Genomic DNA, 24,969 nt, shown 5'->3' with positions numbered 1-24,969 from the left:
AGGGGCTTCTTTTCTAGCAACTTCAAGGTTCTTCTCTGTAGGGGTCATTTTTTGATAGAGAATGATTGGATTATTTCACAACTGAGAGTCAGTTACTTATGTTTTAGGCCTAGGTAAATGTTGAGGTTGTTTTTGTGGGTAATAGAGTGAATGAGGGAAGACCCAAGCATAAAAAAACACAAAGAAAAGATCATGAACATGAGTGGGAAAAGGGGGAGCAGGAAGATGTGAAGTTAGGATGTAAAACTTGAGATTGGAAATGAGGATGAAACTGTGTGGAGTCACTGAAATCAAAAGAAACTTGAAGAATCTGAAGAGGAAAGTTAGGGATTCTCAGTAAGAATGGTATCTATCTGATATATTTTAACTGAAGTAGGAAAAAGGGAATATCAAAAGAAGAAAATTGCCTTAAGAAGCCATGGGTTTACTTTAAGGTTTAAATAGGAGCTGCTCCTATAGTATATGTTTTATGAAACAATATATGCCTAGAACAGCTGTTGGGAATAACTCCAGTCCCCAGAACAGATAAATGGTGATAGCTTCAAGTACCTCATCATCTAGTATTTCTGGGTTAGCCAGAGAGCATTCATGGCACTCAACAGTTCCCTTAACTTTCCTGTGCCACTTCACAACTGCAGGGTGAAATCAGTGCTAGGTTAGGTGAGATTCTCTTGCTGCAGGGTGGAGAAGAGCTCTTAGCAGGAGGACATCCATCATTGCCCAGACCCTGGTTTTAGCACGTTTCCTGTGCCTCGCCTCCTGACTGTTTTTGTAGCAGGGTGGTCTGTGTAGGAACTGCCAGTGGGAATCATCCAAAAGCTTCAGATGATGTAGGAGTATCAGCATTCTTTAAGAATGTCTTTCACAGGGAAGCAAATGCAGCTTGTGTTTTGTAAGCTGCTAGGACAACCAGCAGCTCACAGTGCAATTGAAGGTGACAGTTTAATATTAAAAATTCTATGTAGTGCGTCCTACCTATCTTGGAAACCAACTTCCCTTCTAAGTCAGCAAACCTGGTAACTGTGATGGAAGTAAGAATTCCTAGATCCTGGGTTCTAGGAGAGACTACAAAGGGACTTGCGACCAGGAGGGTCTTTTACTTGACAGCCTGTCTCCCACCCTTTCTTGACCCGACAGAGCCAAGGTGGGCTGGCTTTCACATTGTAAAGGCAATCAATTTGTTCAAGTGTTTAGTCAGGAAGCTGCCTGATGTAAACTAGAGTTTTGTGCATGGAAGAGTTCCTTTTGTGAGTTTACATTTGTCCACCTTTTTTTTCAATTGGTTCTGGTGTAATTTCTGTTATTCAGACAAGATTATTGTGGGTGCATGCTACAAATTGAAAATAAATGATGTTCTGGAAAATTCAAGAGTTCTGTAAGAGGTGGTTTCTACAGCAAGCTAAAAGGAGATGTGTGGTTCATCTGACTCAGCCCTACTGATTGCCCTAACAGACACTCATTTGCTGTAGGATCTCATTAAGAGTCTGGGTTGCCAATTTTTAGTCCCATGTTTCCACATTAGGCCATACAAATACACAACCATCTGTTTCTTACACCGAATTGCTGATATAAAGAAATGCTACCTCATCAATATAGGGCTATGGTTTAGCTGATATTAGATGTGGGCTACTTTAGTCTGTTTCTTTCAACCAGTGAAGCCTAGTCCTCTTGTTTGGTACCTTTCATTCCTTTCATCCTTTGTCATGTATGTTAAAAGGCAATGTAGGGTAGGTGGGATCAAACAACAAAGAGCTGGGGAGGGTATTTATCATTTAGAATCAGGTTCTTCAAATGTCTTCAAGTCTATCTTGGCTGGAGATGATGAAACAGCTGTCATGAGATGGGCATACAAAATGAGGGGATGTTTTTAATTGCTTTTGAACCTTGTCAGCTTGAAATATTAACACTCAGCGTATTTCTGATTTTTCATTTATTTTTAAAGGGATAAGGTAAGTTTTACTAGCGCAAGACTGGATTTTTGGCTTTGGTATTCGCTCAGCTATATTGTCTCTCTGAGTTTGCACTTACTGTCTTGAAGCAGATACAGCCTGGTATCCTCTTGCAGCAATTTGATGGGATCACTGAAATTATAGGTGAGAAAAGACCTAGTAGATCATCTAATCTACTGCCTTAGGGCTAGTGAATGTTTGTATGAAGACCAGCATTTTCTAGTGTAGCATAAATGCCTTGGGCAATAAAGATTTCACTTCTTCCCAGAGGAAGCTGCTCTGCCCTCTGAACTCAGTCTCAGGATTTTCCTTTTGTATTATCCAGCCTAACTCTTCTTTTATTTCTGTTCTTTTTCATTAGTCTTGAGTTCTTGAGAGCCTGCCCTATTCTTTGGAGTTTGTATACTGAAATACTTAACCCTGATCTGTCTCCTCCCTGCGGTGGCTATATAGCCTTGTCCTTTGCAGTGAAGAGAAATCCAGTAGATACTACACCAGAGGACATGTGCTGCCCTCTAATCAGCACTGATGGTGGACATCTTGGAAAGCTAGCACCATCGCTATATCAGCCATGAGGAGAATTGCTGTATGGAGACAAATAGGCTCTATAATTTTCGGTCATAGTCTCTGGTCGATGTTGGGCTTCAGAGTGAACCAAACACCAGGTAGCTGAGCATTGCAGAGATGGTGACACCCTGTGTTGCATATGCAGCCTGTGTCTTGTAAGAGCTGCGTTTGAAATCTGAGCATTCCACCTTCCATTTAGTGTTGACAAACAGAAGAGGTTCTCCTGAAACAGTCCTCTTTTTTGGAGCATTTACATTTTGCTTGGCATGTGTAAATGCTAATTAAGCCAGGGATCATGAAAAGCAGAATGACTCTAGCCTGGTGATTAGAGCACTTGACTGAGAATCTATATGTCTCCAGGCATTTTGCCAGTGAATTTTTATATGCTAAGTAAAACAGCATTGCTAGGAGGGATTGCTAGTGCTGTTACCCCAGCACGCCTTAAAGAATGAAATGACAACTAGATCTCTTTCTCAGGGTGAAAGGCAGGTTCAAATCTTCTCGGCCAGAAGCAGGAAGCAAAATATGAACATGCTCTAACATCTGGACTGTTGAGTAGCAGAAAAGTTATTGTTTTTCTACACTTACAAACTAAGTCTTCTGCCTTTATGAATCCTAAAACCCCAAAAATCGGTTTTTCTTTTGGGGGAAAGTGGAAGATCTAGATCAACACAATATTTTGTTTGCTGTGGCAAGATGAAAAAAACCATATTTTGGTGTTTGTTTTGAACTGATTTTCATCCTCTCCAAATATGCACACCTGCATGTACACACACATGGATACCCCAAACTAAGCCTGTTATTTAGCACTGCCCCATGATTTGTTATTTATTTTTAACACTGTCAGAGCAGGAGGAGATACAGATGGGATCTTTGCAATGGCCGTTCTCTAATCAGCATGGGTGGGAACTGTCTTTTCATTCTGCTTTTACTGTTTCAGCCTCCTACTTCCCTGCTTCCTTCCCTGCAACCTATTCCAGCCTGCAACAGTCCAAATGATTATTCTTTTACAGTTCTTAATCTAGGGAAACATTTGATAATGTATCTTGCTTCCAAGAAAATAAATCTAATGGCTGCTTGTTTGGGAGCACCCCATCTCTGCTGAGGAATCCATGGTTGTTCCTCGGTTCCAGAATTGGGTTATCTCCAAATCCATTTGTGCTACTTAGTGATTTGGTTTTAGTTAGCAAGAGATTCCAGGCTGTATCCAACTTACCCTGACAACCTTTAAGAAAACCACAGAGTGATGTAGTGAGCTCATGCATGGAAAAATAAACAGCTCTAGAGAAACCAGCGGTAGCAGCCTCAAGTAAATATTCTGCAGTCACTGGGGTTTTGAATATGACGTTATTTGAAAGGAAGAATGAGTAATATATTAAGGTTAGCAGCTGTAGACAGGTTTGTGTGTGCCTAGTTAAAAAAAAAAAAAAAAAATCCATAGCTGTTTATTTCAAAATCTTGCTTGTTGAATGGGGGCCAACTCCATGCAGCCTATTCTGTTCAGCTCTGGCACCCAAGCATCATGCCACCATCGCCATGTGACAGCTTCCCAGTGACAGAGCTTTCTGCTCTCAGAAGCCCTTAGTGGATAGAGTATAACTGTAAATGAGCTTTGAAAACAAGAATGGTGGTATTCACGTTTCATTTTGTTAATTGAATTCACTTGGAGCCCAAATTTTAGGGCTTCTAAAAGGGAGAAACAGCTTGAAATCTGCATGTCTGTATACTTTTGCAAGAAGCAGAAGCACACCCCACCATCCACCCCAAAGGGAGTCTGTGTACTCTTGGGTGCAGTTTGTCTTCAGAGATCTGCACAGTGAGGTGGGATGTGATGATATCAATTGTACTACCAGGACATGGGTTCTCTGGTTTGTCTCTGTTCTTTCCATAAGTTTTTTCGCACTTGCGGAAAAAAAAGGCAAGAAAACCTACATGGCACCCCAAAATAGCTCCCTCTTTCTAGTATTCATCTAGGAAGTGATACCATTTTGCTGCACGCCTTTCTTAAGGATCAGTGATAGTGATTGCTCCTAGGGGGACTGTACTAATGGTATGTTGCCTTAGCTATATGAAGTCTTTCTAGGATCCCATACATTAACAAGGAGTCTCCTTTTAAGTCACCTATATTGAGAATCAGCATAGTTCCTCCTGAGTCAGATTGTCAGGTGAGACCAACTAACATATAATAGGGCAGGGCCTGCTGATTTGCCCTTAAAAAGGAATACAACAGCTTTGGGGGGGTACACCAAAAATAGCCAATGTTAGACAAAAGTTTGATTTGTTATTAGGACTTTCCTTTTTAGCAGTGAGGACTAATGCCAAGGAGCTTGAATGCCTGTATTATTTTCCAGAGTGGGGCGACAGTGCATCCATTTCTGTTGAATGTATAGTTATTCAGAGTTGGAGCAAATTTCCTTGTGCCTTGGAAACATGGAACACTGCAGAGACCAGGGAGCCACAGGTAGATTCAGATGAGGCTCTTGGAAAGCAAAGCACTGTTTTGAATGGGGGCAGTTTCTCATCTGTCTCTATGCCGTCTTCTCAGCCTTATTCCTTAGCTGTCTTGTCATACTCTTGGCGCACAGCACTCCCCACCTCATTATTTAAAGACATGTGAGACGATGGGCTTCTGCTTCTCCTGCTACTTTTCTCCTACTTTCTGCTACTACTAAACTAGTTGTGTTAGTTCCAAACTGACTGACTGTCTCTCCACGCCAGTTGTGTTAATGTTACTGTCCAAATGTCTATTATAGGACTGTAGGCTCTTCTCCGAAATCTGTGGCTGGGTAGTGTTAGTCAGAACAGCGAGTGGAGGAGACGAGTGATCTCACTTTAGCGGGAAAGCAGGTTGAGAAGGGGAGGTAGCCAGGCACAATTGTGCTTTAGTGACATCTGCATAAGATGTTACAGTGGCATTGGAATTGGAGAATTTTGGTGCCTGGGGATGACATCCTAATGCTGACTGCAGTCCTCTTTGGTGAGCATTTTGGTGCTTCTGTCTCCTCTGGGCATAACACCTGGGAGTAGTGGCTTTTGAACTTCCCCATAGCTGAAGAGGAAAAAAGAAGTGTCAGTGATCATGTCAAGAGCAAGAGTTCATGGGAGGGAACCAATGAGTCAGCCTTTGCCTTTTCTCTTTCTTGCCTTTCCTGCCTATCCTCTATTAATGTGTCCTCCTTGGCTCTTGCCCTGCATCTTGAGTCAGTGCTTCCCAACACAGCGCTCCTCCGACCTGTCAAAACATTTGGGCTAAAATCTGTCACTTTACTGTCCCCCTTACCAGAACTATTAGTCTTCAGGCCTTTGTATTAGTCCGCCCACCCCTTCTCTTTGTGAGGGTTTGTTTTGGTTTGGTTTTGAATTTATTTTAATTTAGGTTCTGGCTTGATATCAAATGAAGCAATCTCAGGAGAAGCTGCTGTTGAGTATGATACAAAAACTTACTAATTCCATCACACTTTCACAGCAAATCTCTTATGTTTTTCTCTGTTGAGTTCCTGCTTCCTTGCAAGCCAAATGTGATGTTTCTCCCTTACTTTCTATCCCTTCTTTCCCTCTGGCTCCATTTGTGGTTCAGCCACCCCTTCCTGTCTTGACTGCTGCTTGGGAGGCCTCTGTCTCTTCCTCCCTCCTGGAAGTTCTGAGAAGGTATGATATATGTGATGCTCAAGTGTGATTCTCCCACAATCTCAGTGTGACAGGTGTGGTGAAGAAGGGAGTATGTCGGGGAGAGCAGAAGCAGGGAGAATGGAAGAATCTAGGACCAGGCCCCTTCCCAGCCAGCCAGCCAGCAAAGTCATAAATAACATGCCATTGGGGACCAGTTAATCTGTTCTATGAAAAGGTGCAAAGTATACAAGTGGGAAAAATAACATTGTATAATAATCGGCATGCAACCATAGGTGTTAAACCATATGCAGCTAGGCAAATAAATGAAGCTCCCCATGAGTGCTGTGTGATAAATCATTCCCAAAGAATTCAGTCACTCCCCCCTGCTTATCCCCCAAAGAAAGAAAACAAATTACTCTAGACATGGAGTCATAACTGCTACTCTACAGCTGCCAGTTAAGGGGAGTGGACAGGGAGCAGTAGGAGAGGGGCAAAGATATAAGAAGCTGGGGTAAAAGAGGAAAAGAAACAATCCTGCATTTAAAACCACTGAGGATTTGAAGGGGAAAGGAAATAAGCTCCAGCACCAGACATTACCTGGACATACAGGGACAAAAAGAGTGGAGAGGTCAACTTTGTGGAGTTTGTTTTGCTTTTTTGCAGAAGCTGGTTCATATTAGAGGGATTGCATTGATTTACTGAAATAATTCCTTAGCAGCAAAGTGCTTGTGTGTAACAGCAGTGTTCAGCACAGGCTTGTACGTGGATCTGCAGTTCAGACAACCATTTTTACATATGTTGATGGCTGCAGACAGACTACGTGTGTTGACTCACCTTCCTGCCTCTCTTGAAATGTTCCTGTCAACTTCACAAGAAAGTTTATAACATTTCTAAGGTGCCACAAATAAGAGGAGCCATTTCAAAGTAACAGCTTGACCTGTGCTCCTAGGTTCCCTCTGGAAAAGGTTTAGACCTAGGCTTCTCCTGAAACCAAAAGCCCTGGTGAGGCTTGCAAATGATTTGCGAGGAGAGAACTGAATTAAAAAAGGGTTCAGTGGTACACAGATCAGTGTATGCTTAAGAGTGTCTGCTGCCCCCAGCATTGTCCAAGGAGACCAGGAGTATCACCTTGTAGAGCACAAGGCTGTGAGGGAGCAGAGCTGCATTCCGGAATGGCTGGAAAACCCTGCCATGAAGGCTTCCTTCTTCTGGTGCCAGGCTTAGGGTTAAGAGGTTTTCCACTTTGGTGGATCTTGGAGAGGGAGTGAGTAGATGATAAGAATGGAAGTGTGTGAGGCCCTGCAGGAATATCAGTGGGGCTTGTGGAGCAGCAGCATGGGATATTTGAGGAAAATGTTGTAGAACCATAGAATCATTTAGTTTGGAAAAGACCCTTAAGGTCATCCAGTCCAGCTGTTAACCTAGCACTGCCAAGTCCACCACTAAACCATGTCCCTAAGCACCATACCTACACGTCTTTTAAATACCTCCAGGGATGGTGACTCAACCACTTTGCTGGGCAATCTGTTCCAATGCTTGACAACCCTTTGGGTGAAGAAATTTTTTCCTAATAGCCAATCTAGCCCTCCCCTGGTACAACTTGAGGCTGTTTCCTCTCATTCTGTTGCTTGTTACTTGGGAGAAGAGACCGACCCCCACCTCGCTACAACCTCGTTGTACATTGACTGTTATCTTTGCTTTCAAACTGATGTCAACAGACCTGTGAGCTGTGTTGTAAGATACCCGTGTATATTTGCAGGGGCAGGGCATGAGTAAAAGCTGCCATCCTCATGTTCCCTTTCTCTTCCTGGTCATCTCACTTTTGCATTTTCCCTGACCACCAAAATAAGAAAGTGGTCAATGGGAACCAGTGAGTACATTTCGTGGTGCAGTTCAGGCGTGACTTAACTGCATGCTTTTCAGGCTGTTGAAGTGGTCCAGTAAGTAGCTGGAAGGACCTCTTGGTAGATGTCCCAAGGGTTGTCTCTGAAGAGTCAGGAAGGAAGGCTGGGCAGAGAACCCACTTTCAGAGCCAGCCAAAGAGACGGCAGTATGTTTAAAAAGCAAGGCAGTGTTCAGTCTCCTGGAACACGTGAGTGTGTTAAACTGGCTACCCTCACTCTGGGTGAATGGAATGGCATTCCTCTGGTTTCACATTCCTCATCTTAGGCTCATTGAACAGGTTCTGACAGCACAAAGCTGCAGCTTCTCTCTGGAGGTGGGACCCGCAGAATGCATGCAGTCCCACAGCTGGAGGGACTGTTGCCTGTGTAAGGCTGCAATCCAGAGAAATCCTACTGGGAAGGACACTAACCTCAGCTCTAGTATCACCCTGTAGTCCTTCCCTTGCCTTTCAACTCGGAGCATGGAAGAGGGCTACCTTCATCTCATGACACTGATGAAGTGGGAGCAGTTTCTCTGTCCTGTGGCTGTTGTCTGAATCCCATATGTTATGTCGTTGAACTTCCAAAGCTTGAACAGTTTGCCCAGAGACAGCTGGCTCCAGCTAAATGTTCAAGAGTGAGTGCTAGCACTCCTGTCAGAGGCAATTCCCTCTGCCTCCTCGTAAAGTGCGAAATACTACAGGAAAAAGCTGATCTGTCATTACATGAAAAGACTCATCACACTATAAACCTGTCTCTCTTCCCCCCTCTTACTCACCAGCAGTAGCATAAAAAAAGAATGTTACTGTAGTTAGGAAGACCAGTCTGAAATACTTTTTACCTGCCTGTGACAGTTTTCAAAAGCTTTCTATTTGGCATCCTATAATTATACACTTACAATACTGTAAAAATAGTGTGCTCATATACTCCAGCCAGCAGAGGTAGGCAAGTTCTCCAACAATCGCTGTGCTAGTTGTTCCAAGCACTATTAAAAACAGGTGTGGAAGTGAAAATAGTTTCCTAATAATGTTAAGGCTCCAGTGGAAACACCGATGGCTTCTCATTTTGTTGAATAGCATTTCTCAGTGTGGAAAGAGTTTAGTGCAGTGAGAAAGGAGTATAGGGAAAATGAATGAATGTGTTCAAAGACAGGTGGCTTATCTCAAAGCTAGGTATGCCACAAGCTAACAGTGCTTAGAAACTATGTGAAATGGAAAAGAGGAGTTAAGGAAGAAAAAACACAAACTCTGGGTAGCTTCCTTTCAAAATCACAAGGGCAGTGTCTAAGGTTGAAAGCTTTTCTACTGCCAAGGAACCGTCCTGATGTAAAGACCTGAAAAGGGCTGCATTTTTGGTGCCAAACTCTCTCTGCTGAAACTGCGGAAACTGTTATCATTGTGAAGGTACTGCACAGCTACAGCTGTCATACAGAATACGAAAGCCAGGTGCATTAGGAAGATCACACCCCAAAATCTGAAAACTTATCAGTTTCAGATCAAATATCTTCAAGATTTTAGGCTGTGTTTGCAAAGAAGTTTCCTTAGTCGTCTAGGATCTGCTGGAGCTTTTCAGTCTGTGGGAGGAGAGTGGAAAAGACTTGAAGAGATTGCATAGTTTTTCTTCCTCCTCATTTTAACTCAGGATCATATCCAGTTAACAGCAGCTCTGATATGTGTAACCTGTTCCTAATGCAGCGATGGGGATCCTGCTGCCTCTTCCAGTGAATGAACGGTTAATCACCAGGGCTTTTTTAAATCAAACCTAAATCTCCTTTCTCCAGGTAAGCTGACTGCTGCTTGAACTACCCATGGGGAAGGAAAAAAAATGATCTATGACCATCTTTTTTTATATAACAGCTTTCATGTCTCAGAAGACTGAATGTCATCCCTAGACTAAACAAATGGAATTTTTTCAACCTTTTCTCATAGATCAAGTTTCCTAGACCTCTGCCTGTTCCCTTTGCTCTCTCCTGCACTCTCGCCAAATGGTCCACTTCTCCCTCAAAGTGCAGTGCCCAGAGCTGGACATGGGGCTGATTTAAAGGCTCACCAGTCCTGTTTCTTATGTGAGGCCCCTGTCACTACATCCCACAGCTAGATTTAGCTGTTTTGATTTTTTTTGTTGTTGTTTGCAGTGTCATGAAGTTGCAGACTTTTTTGTGGTCTACCTAAACTCCTGACCATTTTTTTCCAAGTCTTGCTGTCTCGCCAGTAATTTCCTCTCCGTGCACTGGATTTCTCCTTGCTGGTTGTTATGGTTTGTACTTGTAAGTTGTGATCACACTGGTTTAAAACCATTTATCAAAATGACTTTAAATTCTTTCCTGAATTTCAGTCTGTAAATTGGATGCTATGTTCCACTAGCCAAATTGGTAATTTAATTTAGTACAAGACAAGTCTTATGGCCGCTTTCAATACTGAAGGACTGATTCACAGAGAACTTTTGAGACTTCTCCTCTTGGAGCATATTTTTCTTAACCTGCAGTCTTAGGCAACTATCTCGTAGTACTTGGATGTAGTTTGCTTATGAGAATGACACAAATTATAGTATACTGTAATGAACCAGAATTTAATCAGCATTCCATCTGATGCATTATATATAAACATGCAAATATTTGCTTTTTTTTTTTTTGCCAGGATGATGTACTGTAGCCATAAAAAAAGTATTGTTCTCTTCTGCCATCCTTCAGCTAGTTTGGCTACAGCTTTAGGAGGGCTAGAACTGTGTTACTGACGGCTTGAGAGGTGGGGTAGTAGGAGTCCAAGCCCTGCCTGAAAGACAGTTGAGTTAGAATTGCAGGGTCAGGTAGCTTTCAACTGACAGATTTCAATATGTGCAGACATGGAGCTTTTTTCCTGTTTGGAAACCCTGTGGAGCAGACTAGTTTCCTAGCTGGGCAGCACTCAATGCCCACAGATTCTGCAAAGTGAAAACAAGTTGTGCATCAAAAAGTCCCTCAGCAAGTTCACTGTAATCCCTGGGATAGTGCTTCCTTCAGCCATTCCTCCGTATTTTCAAACTGGAGGGTAGATACTGAATAGGCTTCTCATCACCTAACACTGACAGAAGTGCAGTGCAGCTTTATCGCTTTGAGCAGAAGGAAAATGGCAAGGGAAGGATGTGTTCCTGGATAGCTGAAGTTTAATGAGCCACATGGAACAATGCATTTTTTAAAAATTTTAAGCCACTTGTTAAACCTTTGCATTGTACTTGTTCAATACTGGAACGTGTAGTAACCTCTGCTTTCTCTATAGCTTATGCCTTGAGAAATGAAATTAAGTGAGTACCAAGGTAAAGCAAGGACTGGTCAACTGGTACAATGTGGGAGCACCTGCAAGGTTTATTTTTCTCTTTACCTTTACATTAGCCAGAATACACTGGATGGACCACAGTCCCAGACAGAACAGGGTGGAGCGGGTGGCAGTACTGATGACTAACAGAGGTGCGGAGAGATTTATGCTATCCCCGTAAGCAATATTTGCTCAGCTGTTATTGTGCTCCTAGTAAAAACAGAAGGGGTTGTTTCTCTCCCTCCACCCACAGCCCTGCTTGGGGGACAGGCAGCTAGTGCCTCTTTACTGCATTGCTTTGCTACTCCATCTAGCCCTTGTGCATGTGCATACCCAAGGCTTTTCATATTCTCTTTCCCCTCCGAGGTGGAAGGGATGCAGATTTGGGCTGCTGATATACTTTCTCGGCAAAATGAGGCTGTGCTTTTCTGCCCACAGCTTTTGTAAGCTCCGTAACGGGATGAGGCACCTGTTTTCCTGGAGCAGACCTGGGTCCTGTTCACATTAGAGTTCCCTTATACAACATAAAACTACCTTTAAGCTGATGTGCATGCTATGATAAAATAGAGTTCAAGGCTCCTCTTCTCTGCCAGAGCAGTGTAAAGACAGGCTAAATAAAAATGAGAAATCAACCCTGTTTGAACTAAGCTTTCCTGGGAGAAAGGCAAATGCTTTCTCTCACTGAGAGGAAAACTGAGGCACAAAGACACTTAGTCCTCACTTTCGGGTTGGCACAGGATGTCAATAGGAACTTGGCACTAGATATCCCTACTGCTGCCTTTCGTTCTGTGCTGCACTAGTTCCTCACAGAGGTGAAAGTTGGGAGTTGAACAAAAAAAATTTGGGAGAGGCATGTGTTTGATTTTTTTTTTTTTTAAATGGTATTTTGAAGTCAGGTCCCTGTTGTAGCACTAACAATGGAGATTGGTCAAGAAACCTTCAGTAAAAGACCTTTTCCTCCCCTTCTGATGAATGCTTGTTCATTAAAACTGAAGCTTTTTGTGGGAACTCCATGGGAAAAGTTTCCCTGGTCCAGACAGAATTTCTGGTCAAAAGAAATGAGAGAGGGAAAGTTAAAGAGAAGGAAATCTGCCCTACCTGGCACAGCCTGTAGCTTTGGGGTTAGGCTGGTCACATAGGTTTATTGGGGCTGGGCAGAAGCACAGAGGGAGGTTAGATCCTCTCTTTTGCCTAGTTTGGAAGAAGGACTCCTGTCTCTGAAGGATGTAGGGATCTCTCTGAAGTGTTTGGTTTTGTTGTCACAGTCTCCATCTTCTTTTAATAAGTAAAAAACTGGGTACAGAAGAGCAATATTTAAAAAAATAATCTGCTGTGGCTGGATGGCAGATCTTCCTTATGTCCCACCCAAATCATCCACAGCATCCTCATAGCCTTGGTGATTGATGCTTGGTCCTTTGTCTCTGATAGCAATGAGAGTTGTTATGTGTCAAGAGAGCAGCTGGGGGAAGCTGCATCATCCCCAGAGCAGCGTGTTGGCTGCATCTAGCTCTGCAAGCTGAGCATGAGAACTGTTAAGCACAAGCCTTTGGTTAGATGCTGCTAGACATCCTCTCTTCTCAGCTTTGTAAGGTAAACAAACACCCCATCTCTTTAATAACCATCTAGTTTATTAGACAGATGAGTCCTTTACCTCATCCATCATTTTTATTTTTATTGTGTGGGCACTAGATGTATGTTTGAATGTGTGTACTTAAGGGACCAGGAATGAGAGACCTTTTTATGAATCTGACCATGTATTTCTCAGGAGGTCATTACTAGGCGAAAATTGTTGCATAAATAATGTACAACTGCAGATGTCCAAGCCCTGTTTTCCTGCAATAGCTCATGGTTTCAGAGACACTACTTTTAAAAATGTTTTAAGGAGTGTTAGAAGCAGTAAAGAGTAAGAAGGAGCAAACAGTTAGCATTTTAGAGCTGAGCAGTTAAGGTAAAATGGATATTTTTGCCAGTGATTCTGTCCTTTGTATGTGCATGCATTCCCTATCTTTTTTTTGCTGTTATTGGATTTGTTGTAATCTAGATTCGCTGTCTCCCAAAGGTTTCAGTCACCAGCAACAGCAAGTTGGCAAGTGTTACTCAGCTTCTTTGCTGATGGTGGTTTTAAGTCAAAGCAGAGATGGCAGAAAACAGGCAAATGTGACAGTGCCTTTAAAAAAAAAAGAAAAAAAAAAAGGGGTGTAATATTATTGTTGGTCCTGGGGAGACTGTTTGTGTCCCACTAACTTACTGTCTTAAATGTTCTTCTCTTCTAAATGTTGATTGTAGAGAAAGAAGGAAAACTTTTTTCTTTACTGTTCTGTGCCTGCAACCCCCATTAACTCAAACAGGGAATAGGCTTTTAAGTACCCTGCACGTATAATAAATATATGCTTCTTTCTAAGATGACAGCTTAATTTCATAGCTGGCATTAAACCTTCTAGCTTGACCATAGGCTTTCACTACCCTCCATAAACCTGGCCTTGGCAACAACAGCAAAGTTTCCAGTAAGCAATCTGACTGGAACAGGCTGACTTCAGTGTCCTGGAGCTGGGATAGCATTTGATGGTCCCTTCATTACCTGCGAGACTGTCTTTCAGGGTGACAGTGTATGCAGTTCATGCCAAGTCCCATACTAGGGAAGCTGATGGTATGGATTTCCCAGCTGATTTTGCTGGCTGTTGAAATACACCCCAACTGTTAATATTCATGTTTATTTTTTAAGGGAATTAAGTGCTGTTAGAGTGGTAGCCTGGGGGAAAGAACCTCTCCAGGGGCTAGTGCTAGTTAATACTTTCTTCTGCTTAGTAGACAGATGTCACTGAAGGAACTTTCCACGAGGCTGTTGTCAGAGCCTCCACTTAATGTCAATGTGTTTGCTGTTCTGATCCCCTCTAGCTCAGGGAAGGCATGATGGATCTGGAAAGGGTTCAGGGAAAGAACTGGTTCAGCTGGGACTCTTCAGCACGTAAAAGAGATGAAGTAGGAATCTGTAAAGAAGTGAGAGGCAGGGAGGGAGAGTGCAAACTCTTCACCGTTTCATCCTCTGGAAGAACTAGGGTGAGCAAGCAAAATTAGGTGGAGCCAGGTTTAGATCAAACCAAAGGAAGGGCTGCGTTCCACACGCAACGTGTAGTGAAGCCATAGAACTAGCTGCAGGATGTCATAGTCAATACAAGTTTATGAGGGGAGACATGGCAAACTGGTGGAAAGGAAAAACAATTGCTACTTACCAAATGCAAACTCCATGTCTGTCTGCAAGTTTCTGATCCACAACTGGCTGAGACATAAAATACATGGGGGAAAGAAGTATATGCTTGTCCTGTTCCTCTGTCCTCCCCTAAGCTTCTGCTTTCAACCACGGCTGGAAGCAAAACAGGCAAGTTGGGCCTTTGCTTTGCCCCAGTATGTCTGGTTTATGTTCTTCAGGATGTAATGGAATAGATGAGATTTTCATAGTGGCTGCTTCTAGATGTATGCTAGAAATGGGAAGAATCTGATCTCCCTGGTATTTCAGTTGTACTGCTATCATTGCTACTGGTGATGATGGCATGATTACTTCTATTTGCTGTCAACTGAACAAAACCTGTAAGATTTGTTTCATTCAGCCTTTAAAAACTCTTCAAACAGAAGTGACTACCAATTAGTTCTGTATTTTGGTAGTAAATGCTGTGACTATTCAATTCCCACAAATTTCTGTTAGTATGTGCAGAGAATTTCTTGCCATTTTTTATGGCATAATACAAACGTGTGTGTAAGTATGTACATTTATTCTGTGTAATTTGCATACCTAACTGCAAATGTATGAAAAATAAGATAATAACTCATTAAAAGACATTTATTCTTTTTTTTTCCCTTGATTTCAATAAAAGTGGTATTTTTTTTTGTTCTGGCACACACAAAAAAAACACTTTATTTTTTTCAGAGTAATTTTTAGTGCTAGTTTTGCAAGACTGAAAGGACTTGAGAGATCTTGGTTTGACTTTGTGCACTCAGGAAGCTTTTGGGGATTTAGATAGAAAAATTCCTGGAATGTAGTTTTCTTCAGCAGAAGTTTTTTCTTTTGCTTATATATGCTTTGCTTATACAAAATGATGATAGGGAATTCTGCCCCTGTTTTTGCATCCCCAAGCTGCATGAATGATCCTGCTCACCTGCGGGCCAAGGTGCGAACTGCTGTCGGCAGGCTGCGAGTAAGCGGGGGCCCCTCGTGATGTAAGTGGTTTGTTAAGGAGCCTGCAGGCCTCTGGCTCAATGGCTTCTCTGTCCACGTACAGCTTGGGTACAGTCTCAGGGCTCTTTTTTCACATGTGAAATCTGTCAGCAAAGTGAAGTCAGCTTAAATATCAGCTGAGGCTTGAGCTCCCTTTCAGTTTTTGTTGACTTTATCCCCTCCTGCTCCTTCCTGATCAAGTTTCTCTCTGCTTGAGTCAGAATTGCCGACACTTAAAAGTTTTTATTCTGTATTTCAGTTGTGTGGATTTGTGTGTGGCAAAGTTCAGGTGCCCTTCACATTCCCAGCCTTGACAGTGATCTGAAATGCTGAGGAGAGGGAGATCATTCTGGGTCTCTGAGGCTCTTTAGCTGCTACAGTTCAAATAGAAACCGGTAAAAGTGCTTCTGGTACCCAAAGCATGCTGTACTCTGGTGACACTGCACAGACCTGCCAGAGTTTTTTTGCGTTGTACCTGCTGCTACCAAGCTGAGAAATTCTACTTGTGAATCAGCATTTCTTCTGTTCCCCAAATACAGAACAAAAATTATTCTCTGCACCAGAGTTTATCACCAAAATATAAGCCATAACTGGTGGGGTACAGACAGGCAGGTAAAATACACGGAAACAGTGAGGGTGTGTTGGTTGTGTGCTGAGCCTGTCCCGGGGGCAGGATGCTGAGATCATGCCATGTCTGCTGCCTGACTGTGCAAACATCTGCAGGTTTGGGATGAACCTGTCGTGTCATTGCCTGTCAGTGTTGAAGCACTTTATGTATTGAAAGCTTGAGGGGATTCTTGACTGTGGCAAGGAATTTCAGACATTGTGGCTTGCTTATAAAAATAAAATAAAAAACACAGTGAACTGCAAGGGAGAGGAAAGCTAGGGAAGGAGAGAACAACTGTTCCTGCTTTCTTGCTTCTGTTTTTTGTCACTCTCCTAAGGATAAAAGTTAGAGGTTATATTGTTGTCTTTTTTTACCCCAGACTTAGACATGTTTTAAAGCCTGCGATCAGTTGTGTTGACTGCTTTCTGTCCTACATGCATGCTTTTTTTTCCCTCTCTGTGATACCTTCAGTGGTTTCCAAAGTTGAAATAATTTTCCTACTCCTCAAAGGGCCAGAATATTTAAAGACTGGTATTGAGAACTTCTGACTGTCGCGCCAAATAGGTCTTAACATCTCGTGAGTACTCGGTGCATCTCTTCCCCCTTTAATGGCTGGGGGGCAGCAGCCTGGCACCTCTCCATGCATCCGTCACTCCTCAGCGGGGGATGGTTGAAGAGACAGCGTTAGGGCCAAAGGTGCCAGGCTGACTGCAGAAGCCACTTCTGGGCTTCTTTCTGTTCTTTGGTGTGTGACATCTATGTACTCTGTTCTCTGGTTGATGATACCTTTGGAAATAACCTTTTCTGTGTAATAAGCTATTAAGGGACAGGGTCCTACCTGCCCCTCAGTAGGAAGCAATGTTGGGTGCCCTCTGTTTTCCAGGTGAAGATGACGGTGGAGTGTGCTGGAGAGGTGATGGCAGTGTGGGCAGAATGGGATATCCCATTCTATTCCCTGCCAAGGTGTGTGCAGATGCTCTCTGCACTGGATGAGGCGATGTTAAAACATAACCTTCTGCTCCTTTTGGGATGAAGATGGAGATGCTATTGAGAGGGAAGAGTGTGTTGCAGTCTGGAGAAAGGCGGTGGGGCAGGGCAGGGTGTTTGCCTCCTTTGTTTAACTGGAAAATACAAGTCACAATTTAGGATCTCTCAGTATGTGAAAACGTTATCTGGGAAATGCTTACCCCGTGGCTGCAGTAATAGTGAATTATTGTTACCTGATACTTCTATTCCAAAACCCAGGTGAATGGGAACAGTTTTGCCTGCTGTTCCTGGCTTGCTGGGCACTTGGCAGTCAATGTCTATAATCTATAATCCATAATCTTGTTGTGTCACAGCTAAACGTAGGAGGAAGCTCTCAACCCAGATGTCCCTGAGTCCACAGGGATGTAGACATACTGGTGTTTGCTGAGAAGGAAACAGACACAAAGGTCTCCTGATGTGAAGGATACCCATATCCTGCTGAGCTACGGAAGGCTGATCTTGATTTCATTTTTTTTTCCTTCACCCACTCCAACCTTCCTCCCTCCCATCTTCCAGAGAAAGTTCACTCCTGCGACCAGGAAAGGCAGAGCGCCCTGGAGGAGGCCAGGCAGAACCCCCGCGAGGGTATCGTCATCCCCGAGTGTGCTCCCGGAGGGCTCTACAAACCAGTGCAATGCCACCAGTCGACTGGGTACTGCTGGTGTGTCCTGGTGGACACGGGACGCCCCCTGCCTGGTACTTCCACTCGGTAAGAGCTATAGGCCTGGTGAGATGGCTGCTTGGAGAAGATGAGTTATAAAAAAATACTGTTGCTATATCAGATAGGTTCCTACTTCTAGAGCAGTCAGCTCTATAATACCTCCTTAGAGCTAGCAATGCCGTATGTGATGTTGAATGTTACTATGCTGTAGGAGCTGGTGCATAGTAACTACTGCCCTTACTTTCCTCTATGTTAAGTATTCATGCAAAGCAGCCTTTTTTCCTTTGGCTTGCAGCTTTTGGGTGTTAGCAGGAACCAGGGCTTTGCTCAAGAATACAGGCCCGGGGCACGAGCAGTGAAAAAGCAAGTGGCTTTGTTGCATTATTCTCTGCTTTATACTTTCATGCTGCCGCCACTTGGATTGTGACCAGTACAGATTTAGAAGACTGCTTGGTTGTGCATTGATAGATTTTAACCCAATGATAGATTTTTCTTTAAGTTACCCTGTATCTTAAAACTACCTGAGGAATCTTTTCTCACTTGGGGTTTGGAAACACATTGTGGGTCTAGGAAGTTATAAAAACAGACCATTAGGAGTTGGGACCTAAACTCTGCTAGATATAGTGATTCTGCAGAGCATGGACAGTTTTGAAAAAAGACCTCTGCCCACAAGAGTTGGAAAAGGGCCTTGTGCTGTTTGTGGGTTTGAGTTGGTAGCTGGTACTGGACTTCAGAGTATGCTCTTCCTTCTGTCTCCGCTTCTGCTGCTGTTGCTGACTGTCCATAAGCAGACAGATGCTTGAGAATAATATTTCTTCTGCAGATTTATTGGTTTCCCCTGCAGTAAGCAGATAAGACACAACCCCTTAGCTTTAGTGTCATCAGATGGTTGCTATGTCACATAGTTTAGCATCTGCTGTTCTCCTTTTTCAGCTATGAGACCCCAGTGTGTGAAAGCGATGCCAGATCGAAGAGCACAGAGATTGATGATCCATTCAAGGACAGAGAACTTCCAGGTCAGAGAGGAACAAGATCCTGTCTCTGCCTTCTTCCCTTGTCTCGCCTTGGGACTCTTAAGAGGCTAAGAATATTGTTGAGGAGATGGGGGATTTCCCTCACTGTGCATGTTTTACCATGGGTTTTATTCTGTGTTATTTTGGATCACCTCCAGTTTCAGCAGTGAACTGGAAAAGGCTGAGAGTGTCCTGGGGGCTCGTTTATTGACTGTCTGCCCTTTGAAAACATGTCTGGGATCAGAATTTTCAGGAAAGAAACCTGGATGCCTGGAGGTCCCCTGGGGGAAGAATGGGCTCAGCATTGAAAGTTCTTCTTCAAAGCCTGGCCAGGACAGGATCCTTTCCATTTAGCAGGGCTTTTCAGAAGCTTGGTGCCCCCCGAGCAATGAAAGGGGACACCCCTGGCAATTGCCAGTGGACCAGCTGACTCCCTGACATTGCATGGACCAGGCAGGGCTGTGTTCCTGGTGCACTAAGGTCCCTTAACTAGTGCTGGCTCCTCACTTAGCTGGACTTTATTCCTCGTTTTCTGCCTGGGACCCACTTTATCTCCCATTGCTGCTTGTTTTATACGCTGCTTTTCCCTCTTAACAGAATGCCAAGCTATAATATACTGTTTGCCTGCCTTGTTTCTGCTAGGAAGATATGCTGGGTATAGGTGTCTGTGCATCTCTTAAAAATGCAATCCTACTTGCCTGTGCTCTGGTTTTTCCTTTCCGCCGCCTTTCTAAGGAGCAGAGTGAGGGGCCCTCGCTGACAGGTCAGCCATTGCTGTCCTGGATGGGGACTGACTGCTTGAAAACAGAAGCTACAGTGGGTCTCTTTCTACCATGAGGGACTGGTAGAGAACAAGAACTCTGCAGAAAGAGCTGGTAACTCTGCACCCACTTCATTTTCTCCTGGTCCTTTCTAGGGCTAGCATCAAGTGAGCTGTCCCTGAGCAGGTTAGCAAAGGAAATGAGATTTGTTCCAGATTTGCCTTCTGTGTTTTCTAATTCTCTTCCTGTCAGCTCCTGACCTCGGGCTCCGTAGCTTTCTGCTTAGCAACTCTGCCCTTATCAGGGCTGTCTTCTATGCAGGTCCTCATTTTCACAAGTCATGTAGAAATTTCCTATCTGCCTCCCTTTCACATTCGAATGAAATTGGCCAATTGGTTCAAGTATTACTTTGAGGGGTAAGGGGAGGGAAACCAGATAAATGATTGCATTAAGGCTCATTTCCTTAGGAAATCATGCTAAAATAGAATAACCTTACTTCCTTTATTTTTCTCTCCTTGCTTTACTGCTTCTCCCTGCACTTCCCCTCCCGCCTCTCCAGAGCTCCTCTGGGAAAAGCCTTTGCTCTTGGGCTTTTTCTTTGAGACTCTCTTTCTGATCTCTCAGGAAGACAGAATGGTTTAATTTCCCTTCTCCCTCCCCTCCTGCACTGCAGCTGGACAAGGGGACAGGAACTGCTTGATGCAGAAAAGGGTACATGATGCTCTGTAGCTCAGTGGTCTGGTCCAAGCATCAGACTCCAGGAGAGTTCCCCTCTCAGCTCAAGCCACTATTCTGTGCCTGAGTAAACTTTCAGCTCTATGCTTGGCTGCGTTGGCTGGCATGATGGCTTCTGTCACTGAAAATACCCTTGTCTATGGAGAGACTAGGAGATGGAGGATCTGATCCTGGTTTGTCTGCTTGAGAGATGCTGTGCTGCATGATCTTTTGATGCAGACCTGAAGTTTCTTTGATTAGCTGCTCATGTATGCAGAAATTCACTGGTGAGCCAGGGCTGCAGGGAGTGAGAGAGGATGTTTCTTTTTACTTTTTTCCGCTCTTATTTCATTGCAGAACTGAATTTTAAGAAAAACCTCCACATTAATTTGAGACTGATCATTCCATTTTGCACTCAGTTCTGTAAGGGGGGCTCCGTACCTTATTCCTCTTCTAGAAATTTACCCATTCTTCAGACCCTCGGTGCTGCAGGGAGTGTGCTCCTTGGCCTGTGTGAAGAGACCCTGCAGAGGCCAGGGTGGGGGAGACGTAAGTCCAGATCCTTGCACACCCACACATACCCTCTTCACAAACTGTCAAGGCTGTGGCCAGAAGAAAGAAAGAAGGAAGGAAAGTGTTGCTTGCACATAGCAAATGGCAAGCTGCTAATTCCTGCAGACGGTGAGATGCTGAGGCCCCAGGGAGATGACTTCTAGCAAATGGTTTTTCAACCTTCTCATTACTGCAACAAAAAGCTCCTTTAAGTGAGTGGTCTACTCTGACTGCCATAGCAGCTTACCCGTTACAATGCTGACATTTTCTGGACCATGTGCCAAACAAGTGCTGAGGGGGGGGTGTGTGTGTGTAATGCACGTAATATGGAGACAGGCAAGGGACTGTTGGTTAGCTATTGCAGAGAACAGAGCCTGTAACACTGCAAAGGAGGGAGTTTTGTCAGATCAATTTGCAAGCTGCTTTCAGCTGTCAAGGGATTACAGTAAGTTTCTGGTGCTCTGTTTGGGGTACACGTGCTTCTCCGCTTGTCTGAGAAGAGCAGAAAGTGTTCACACAGCTATATGTTGCTGGGGGAGGCTGTCTTCTGATGTCTGTTGCCTTAATCAGCTGACTAATTGGTAGTGCACAGTGGTTTGGGAACAGAGAAGAGGTGAGGGGTGTGGTGATGACTTCTCTGTCACATCAAGAGAAGACAATAAGATGGGAGGTGATGGGTTTTGGACAATAGTTTTGAAGGCAGTAAGTTGAAGTTAAGTATGCTCGTTCCTTAGTAGGCTAGAGCAATTGTTACAGTATTAATGTGGTAGTAAATAAAGCATGCTTTTGTTCCTTTAAGAAGCAAGGAAACAGCATAGATTACCTCGTGAAGGTGAGGAGGTGGAGAATTTCGTCTCAGCTGTGCCATAACAAGCTGGCACTGTTAAGGTTAGGAGGCTCTGTCAGTCTGTGATTATGATGGTGGGGAGCTAAACAGCCTCAGCACTAAGTAATGGAAATGGTTACCACGCTCCTCTTCAGCCTGCTTTGTCCTTCTTAAGCCAGCAGTGACTGAGGGCAATTACCATGTGTTGACTTAGACTGACGTATTTCCCATGCAGTGTGATCATGCAAAGAACTGAGTTATTGTAGTAGCTGCTGGTAGGCAACCCTCTCTGTGCCTGAAGAGGAGAGTGCAAGGAGTAGCCCTCACTTTGGCATGTGCTTTGGGAAGCTTTAAGCTGTCAGTTAGGACCTCAGAACAGCCATGTTTGCAGAGGAAGATGACCCAGGAGGTAATGAATTGTTTTGTAAACTTCTCTGCAAGTGTTACCATGGGAACTCCCGTCTGCCAGGCGCTTCCAGCACATCCCTGTGGTTATGCTGGTAGAGAACTGGGAGAGGCCGTAAAGTTAACCACACGATCTTCCTGCCAGATATTGTTGGTGACCCTGTGTGTGCCTGGACAAAAGCTGCAGGACAAATTGCCACGCAGAGAAACCCACTGAGGGATTCTTCTGCCTTTCCTTGGGGACTGTGATGATGACTGCCATATTACAAACAAAGGAGGTTCTGGCTGATTCTTGCTGAACTGGAGTAGGAGACCAATCCTGTGTGTTCTTGCATTAAACCTCCTCTTTTCTTTCTGCAGGCTGCCCAGAAGGGAAGAAAGTTGAATTTATTACCAGCTTACTTGATGCTCTGACTACGGATATGGTACAGGCTATTAACTCAGCAGCACCTACTGGGGGTGGGAGGTAAGTCCAGAAAGCATGCTGAATGCCACTAAGTTGGCTACGGAGCTCTGGGTACCCCTGAGGTAGGGGCAAGAGGGAAAGGTGTTTCTTTGTGCTGATTTGGGTTCCTCTGGGTTGCTGGGAGAGAAACTGAGGCTGCATCTTCAGACGCTGCTCTGTCCTGTCATCCTATCCCTGCCTGCCTCCTCCCGCCCCTCCTCCCTGGCAGCTGCTCCACCATAAAGGTTAGTATAGCCCATTTGAAGTGTGAAATGAGAGCTCAGTGGGAGGAAGTGGCTTGTTCCTTTGTCCCCTGGTGCATGAAAAGACCTAATAAAATGCAAATGGATTGAAGGAGACGGTGTGGCCTAGTGGCTACCACAGGGAGTGAAGAATGCAAACTGAATTCTTGGCAGTACCAGCGGTGTGGTTTTGCTGTGGGAGCTGGAGCCAGCCTGCTGATGAGGAGAGGAGCTGTTTTTCACGGCCCTCCCCTCTGACCAACCGCCTGTTCATCCCTCTTGGAAGGAGCAGCAGGTCAGGCCTGTTGCAAGAGGTGGGCAGAAGTCTGCCTTTCTGGGGAACTGGAGAAAAGCTAAGGTCTTGTCTCCCCCTTCTGCTTGATAACAGCAAATCCCCTTAGTGCAGCAGCTGCAATGCTGTGGAGGGACAGGCCATTGAGAATGGACTGTGATGGATTTAAAAGAAGTGCTATATTGCCTCTGCTAGGCAAGGCTTCTGTGGTTCTGGATTCCCCTGACTATAAAAGGAGTCAGTGCTAGTTTAGCACGCAGGGCTACCACAACGACTAATGTGCTCATGTTCACAGGGGTATAGAGATGAAGGAGGTGCCACTGTGTATGCGTTACTTCCCTGGGTATTGCTCCAGCGTATTGAGAGTAATGTTGATCCCCTGCTTTCCTCTTTCAAAATGTAGAAGGAAGCAGTGCCATCTTTAACTGCTCAAGACAAAAAACTTCCTGGGTGGCACCTCTGTGCCCCTTAGTTTCGGTATGGATCGCTTGAGAACCCATATGTTTTTAACTTCACATTTGGACCTTACAAATCAGGCCAGTGGCTGAGTGCCTGCACGCTGAATATTCTGTAACCCATTGAATTAGCAGTATATGCCTAGCATGTCTGCATTCATATAAACAGGATGAAAAATGCCCCAAGGATGGGAAATACATCGTTCTCTCCCAGCCATAAGCATTCCAATGTCAATTCTGTCTAATTTGCATGGTTCAAATGTAGTGGGTAGGGGTGGCAGGAAGCCCTGGAGAGTATTTGATATTTATTTGGCATCTTTGGCACTGCGACTGAAACCTAGCCCATGTAATCATCACTCTTAAAATAAAGCTTAATATAAACCAATATTGTAAAGGGCAGAGATATATGTCCCCACTGCACTTCTGTAAACCAGCAGGCTTGCTTCCTAATGTTTCCCAAGCTTTGTGTATTTCTCAGCTTTCAATAGAGGCCTTTCTGGTAGAATTTTTCACTGCCCAGCTCTTCATACCGTCGTCATGTTGATTTATTTTCAGCCAGTGTCAGCAGCCCACTTGCAAGGGGAAAAAGAAATCTTTTAGCAGGCTGTACGTTGTAAGGCAAAAGACTGCTGCCACCCAAATACTCTGCCTGCCCACAGCCACAATTAAATTCAGGAAACTGCTCTGGCATAAACTTCCATGTGCATCAGCTAGGCTAAGCACATACCCCAAAGAACATGCGTCAAGCTTTTCCATCCCACCATGCCATGATGGAACCATTTATTTTGCAAAAAAAGTATTTCAAGGAATTTTTTGTACTTACAAGATTTTAATCAGTACAGCTTTCATTTCATATGAGTTTGCAGAGTTGGGAAGCTCTCTCTGCAATGAATCCTGCTTTCCAAGTTTCCTAAGGGGAGGAGTGTCCTGAGTCCTCTCTTCAGGAATATCTGAAATTGTCTGGGTAACCTAACTTGACTTTGGCACTGAAAATGAAATCTTTTTTCCAAGTCGAAGGGAGATTTTACCTATAGGTTAATCATAGGGCTAATTCATTTCCAAACTTAACAACTAACAAAAAACTAACAAAATACCGGATTTATGACAGTGCTTATCCTATATATCCCTGTCCCAGGTTTGCTGAGAAGGTCATGTTGAAAAGAAAAGCTAGAGATCTGGCTATCTGATTTTTCTTAATATCAGCCATGTCAGTTTTAATGTCTTAATCTCAGTTTTCTTATTTGTAAGGCAAGCTTCACTTATTGCAGGCTCTTCTCCATCTTTGTTATAATGATGGCAGAACATGTTCTGTATTTAAACACGCACTGGTTCCCTCTGTAGCCTCCCTCTTTCTGTTCCTTTATGGTGTTCAGCATTTCATCCTCCTGGGCTTTTTTAGAGTTTGAACAAATGCATCCAATGATCCAGGGTAAATTTTGTAACATACCACCAGCAAAGGTTA

At 43.9% G+C, this 24,969-nt stretch overlaps 1 protein-coding gene across 1 annotated transcript in view; it reads left to right on the top strand.

Moving 5' to 3' along the window:
* SMOC1 (SPARC related modular calcium binding 1) overlaps nucleotides 1–24,969 on the top strand; it is a gene marked incomplete at its 5' end in the record, with an annotated part of 87,155 nt that overhangs the window by 46,213 nt on the left and 15,973 nt on the right. The window contains 3 exons of the mRNA XM_009705510.1: nucleotides 17,658–17,850; nucleotides 18,736–18,818; nucleotides 22,434–22,539. Of these exons, the coding sequence (XP_009703812.1) occupies nucleotides 17,658–17,850; nucleotides 18,736–18,818; nucleotides 22,434–22,539 (382 nt within the window). The remainder of the gene's footprint in view (nucleotides 1–17,657; nucleotides 17,851–18,735; nucleotides 18,819–22,433; nucleotides 22,540–24,969) is intronic.

Source organism: Cariama cristata, unplaced genomic scaffold (assembly GCF_000690535.1).
Source record: "Cariama cristata isolate BGI_N322 unplaced genomic scaffold, ASM69053v1 scaffold2248, whole genome shotgun sequence".
Lineage (NCBI taxonomy): Eukaryota > Metazoa > Chordata > Aves > Cariamiformes > Cariamidae > Cariama > Cariama cristata.
The sequence above is the reverse complement of the archived record's forward strand: the minus strand, read 5'-3'. Positions and strand labels throughout refer to the sequence as shown.